Genomic DNA, 4,244 nt, shown 5'->3' on the forward strand with positions numbered 1-4,244 from the left:
CCCCCCCCCCCCCGTGGGCTCCTCCTCGGGGGGGGGGGAGGGAAGAAGAAGAAGAGGGCGGGGGGGGAGGCACAGCTCAGCGCTCCATTCAGGGCCTACCGCCCCATCCAAGGCCTGGCGTCTAAGCGAATGCCTAGTTCGCCTAGTGGGTGAGCCGGCCCTGTGGCTACCCATCTTAGAGTTGTCTCTGTCAGCTTTCCTGAGCTACGACCTCCCTTTCCCCAGGCCTCTTTGTCTATCCCCTGGATGAATACACGACCGTGGTTGGCTTTGAAGCTGTCGTTTTCAGTCGGGGGGTGACCGTCCAAATCAAGGACAAAGCCAAGATAGATGACTGCTACTTTGACTGCTGCGACGGACGGGCGCTGGGTGAACGTGGTGAGACGGATCTTTATTACGGGAATAACTTGAGGGGACGGGAACACAGACGGCTCCCTTAGGGCCCACGGAGGCAGGATATTTATTAATTTAATTTATTTATTTCATCAGATTTATATCCCGCCCTCCCCACATTGTAGGCTCAGGGCGGGTGCCAACCTATATATCTGCAATCAATGCAGATTTACAATTTAAAACATATTATAATAACTCATTAAAATCAAGAATGCTCCCCCTGTCTGTCTTAGGCCTGGAATGGTGTTTTTCTAAGGGGTATGAGAAGAAGAAGAAGAGGGGGAGATTGGATTTATACCCCGCCCTTCACTACCCAAAGGTGTCTCAGAGCGGCTTACAAACTCCTTTCCCTTCCCCTCCCCACAACACACACCCTGTGAGGTAGGTGGGGCTGAGAGAGCTCTTGACAGAAACTGCTCTTTTTCAAGGACAGCTCTTATCAGAACTACGGCTTGCCCAAGGGCATCCAGCCAGGTGCAAGTGGAGGAGTGGGGAATCAAACCCGGTTCTCCCAGATTAGAGTCTGCGCACTTAACCACGGCACCAATCTAGAAAAGCAAGAAGCACCAGCTCTGACATACTTTCCTTTTGGCTGTCTGAATACTTTTCCTGTTGGAGAAGGGACTGCCTTTGTGCATCTGGCCCTTTTGTTTTCCCGTGCTCCACGTTCGTAAGGGCTTCCCCAGCAGGGATGAGATATCCCCTCTCCCCTACTGGCAGACTGCCAGAGTTGTGCACCAAGCTCTCCTGCCATTTCCTCTAGGAAGGCTTAGGTTTGCCAACCTCCAGGTAAACTTTACCTGGTAAAGCCTGGGGATCTCCCAGAATTACAGTCGATCTGCAGACTTCAGGGACCATTTCCCCCGGAGGAAATGGGAGCTTTGGAAGGGGGGGATTGTACTGGTGTACCATAGCGGTCACATCCCCGCTGAGCTCCCTCCCCGTATTGTACCCTCCAGCCTGGTGTAGTGGTTAAGAGCCGTGGACTCTAATCTGGAGGACTGGGTTTGATTCCCCACTCCTCCACCTGAAGCCTGCTGGGTGACCTTGGGCCAGTCACAGTTCTCTCTGAACTCTCTCGGCTCCACCTGCCTCACAAGGTGACTGTTGTGGGGAGAGGAAGGGCAGGTGATTTCAAGCCACTTTGATACTCCTTAGGGCAGAGAAAAGCAGGGTATAAAACCAACTCCTCTTCTTCTTCCTTCCCCTCCTCAACAATGAACTCTTTAGGTGGTCTGAGGCAAAGTCACTCTGAACTCAGCTTCAGCTCCTCCCCTGCAATACGAGGATGCCTATACTTTCCTACCTCTCAGGGTTGTTGTAAGTAATGCCACAAGACGATGTATGGAAAGAGCTTGGAAACCTTGGAAGTACTATACAGATGTTGAGATTTTGATTCCTATAGATGGGCAGGAGCCTCTAGCAGCCACTGTCTGTCTAGACTGACTGTGCAAATCCTAAGGATACGAAACCCTTTTGAACAGACCTGCCTACTCACATGCCCAGCTACCTTTTCACTGGCAACACACTGTGATGTTGTGAATCTTTGGGCAGCTGCCCAGCCAGACTGTCCTTGGCACCAGATCAGGGCCAATTCAAATTTATACATTCCATACACGGGGATCAGTGGCCAGATGTAAAATGCATGCGCCTTTTGTCAGGTATGGAAGAAACATGCATCAGGTTCAAAGTTTGGTGAGACATTTAGGTGTAGTGGTTAGGAGCGGCAGACTCTAACCTGGGAGAACCGGGTTTGATTCCCCACTCCTCCACATGCAGCTGCTGGTGTGACCTTGGGCCAGTCACAGTTCTCTCTGAACTCTCTCGGCTCCACCTGCCTCACAAGGTGACTGTTGTGGGGAGAGGAAGGGCAGGTGATTTCAAGCCACTTTGATACTCCTTAGGGCAGAGAAAAGCAGGGTATAAAACCAACTCCTCTTCTTCTTCCTTCCCCTCCTCCTCCATAGGTTCACAAATCTCTAAACTGGAGCTGGCAATCCTTTTTAGGTCACCCTATCATGTCGGTTTCATTCTTCCACCTTTCTCAAAATACTGCTGAAGGCTCTTCTCCATCTGCTATATTTGTCAACTTAGCAGGAGTGTATACCACTGTGCTACACTCTGAACCAGGGTCCTCACCACTGTAACAGTGGGAGAGCAGTGAACAGAGTTTCCAGTGGTGGGTTGGGAAATTCCTAGAGGTTTGGGGGCATGGCAGGGCCTGGGGAAGAAGTTTGGAGAGGGGAGAGAGCTTGGGCTTGGGATGCCAGCCTCCAGGTGGTATCTTGGGATCCCCTGGAATTACAGCTCATCTCCAGACTACAGAGATCAGTTCCCCTGAAGACAATGGATGCTTTGGAGGGTGGACTCTACGGCATTGTACCCCACTGAGGTCCCTGTCCTCCCCAAGCTCTATCCCCAAATCTCCAGGAGATTCCTAACCTGAATCTGGCAACTTTATCTCCCCCCCCCCCCAGTGGCCAGAGGGGACCTGGCAAACCTATGGGAGCCCCTGGGCAGAGGGTTCCCCGGTGCCCCTTCCCACCCACTCACTCATTTCACTGCCTGCCTGTGCATCCCTCCTTGTCCTGCTCACAGACAGCTGTGCAGACCTTTCCCTGATGGCCCTGGGCAGTGTGTGCAGCTGGCTGCGTTTGTGGCAAAGCACTCATAAGCGAGCAGGCAGGGAAATGGCATGTTGTGCAGGGTCAGCAGCAGTGGGCCCCACCAGAACCCCCAGACCCTGGCAGTCGCCCCACCGGAGGCTATGCTGGCCCCGATGGATGGCAACCTTGCCTGTGAATTAGATTATTTCTTTTAAAAAACAGATGCACATAACTCCAATTTGGATCCTGTTTGGGGCACAACACAGAGGGAGAGGTATTATGCTTCCCCACAGTGCCTGCTGAATTGCAACTGATAACGAAGCTCATGACAACGCATCCACCTGGACTGAACAGAGACCTAGGTTTCCTGTCTCATTACCAATACTAATTTCTGCGTGGCTACTACCCCTCTGCATATCACACCTAATCCAATCACACCTGCTATTGTCATTTGCCTGCTTATGTCATTTGGCATCTGAAATCACTCCACTTTCCAATATATGGGAAAGATAGACTCACATTCTAGCTGTATCTGAAGAAGTGAGCGGTGACTCACAAAAGCTCCTCCCCTGCCACAAATGTTGTTCGTCTTTAAGGTGCTACTGGACTCTTGCTCTTTTCTAATGCTACAGACAGACTAACACGGCCGCCCATCTTGATTTTTTCAGCCTGTAACAGAAAATTATTTGCCCCTATGGAGTTCGAGACCCGGGTGCCGCATGACGGAGCGAGCTCCCGTCTCTAGTTCCAGCTCCTGCCAACCTAGCAGTTCGAAAGCAAGAAATTGCAAGGAGATAAATAGGTACCACTTTGGTGGGAAGGGAACAGCGTTCCGTGCGCCTTGGTGTTTAGTCATGCCGGCCACATGACCACGGAAACGTCTTCGGACAGCGCTGGCTCTTCGGCTTTGAAACGGAGATGAGCACCGCAACCCTAGAGTCGGATTCGACTGGCTTTCGAGCAAGGGAACCTTTGCCTTTACCTTTACTATGGAGTAAACATCTAGGCTCTTACTTCGGTTCTGATTTGTTTACTGGAGCAAATAGACATTCCATGGGGCCATTTCAAATCGGAAGAAAGGATCTGGGGAGGGGGAAAGTTTAAACCTCCTTCCCAAGGTCCCAGTCCAGCTCAGAGCCCCTGAGTACCTTTGTCTTAAAAGGGGAGGGAGGAGAAGCATTGGGGAGATCATTCATGGAATTCCCAGTATCACACCCGTTTTGGTCCTTAGAATACTAACAAGCC

At 51.4% G+C, this 4,244-nt stretch overlaps 1 protein-coding gene across 1 annotated transcript in view; it reads left to right on the forward strand.

Moving 5' to 3' along the window:
- Positions 1–4,244, forward strand: part of VWA5B1 (von Willebrand factor A domain containing 5B1) — an 80,053-nt gene that overhangs the window by 4,208 nt on the left and 71,601 nt on the right. The window contains exon 2 of the mRNA XM_015427880.1: positions 226–378. Coding sequence (XP_015283366.1) covers positions 226–378 — 153 coding nt within the window. The remainder of the gene's footprint in view (positions 1–225; positions 379–4,244) is intronic.

This window comes from Gekko japonicus, unplaced genomic scaffold (genome assembly GCF_001447785.1).
Source record: "Gekko japonicus isolate JY-2015 unplaced genomic scaffold, Gekko_japonicus_V1.1 scaffold435, whole genome shotgun sequence".
Classification (NCBI taxonomy): domain Eukaryota; kingdom Metazoa; phylum Chordata; class Lepidosauria; order Squamata; family Gekkonidae; genus Gekko; species Gekko japonicus.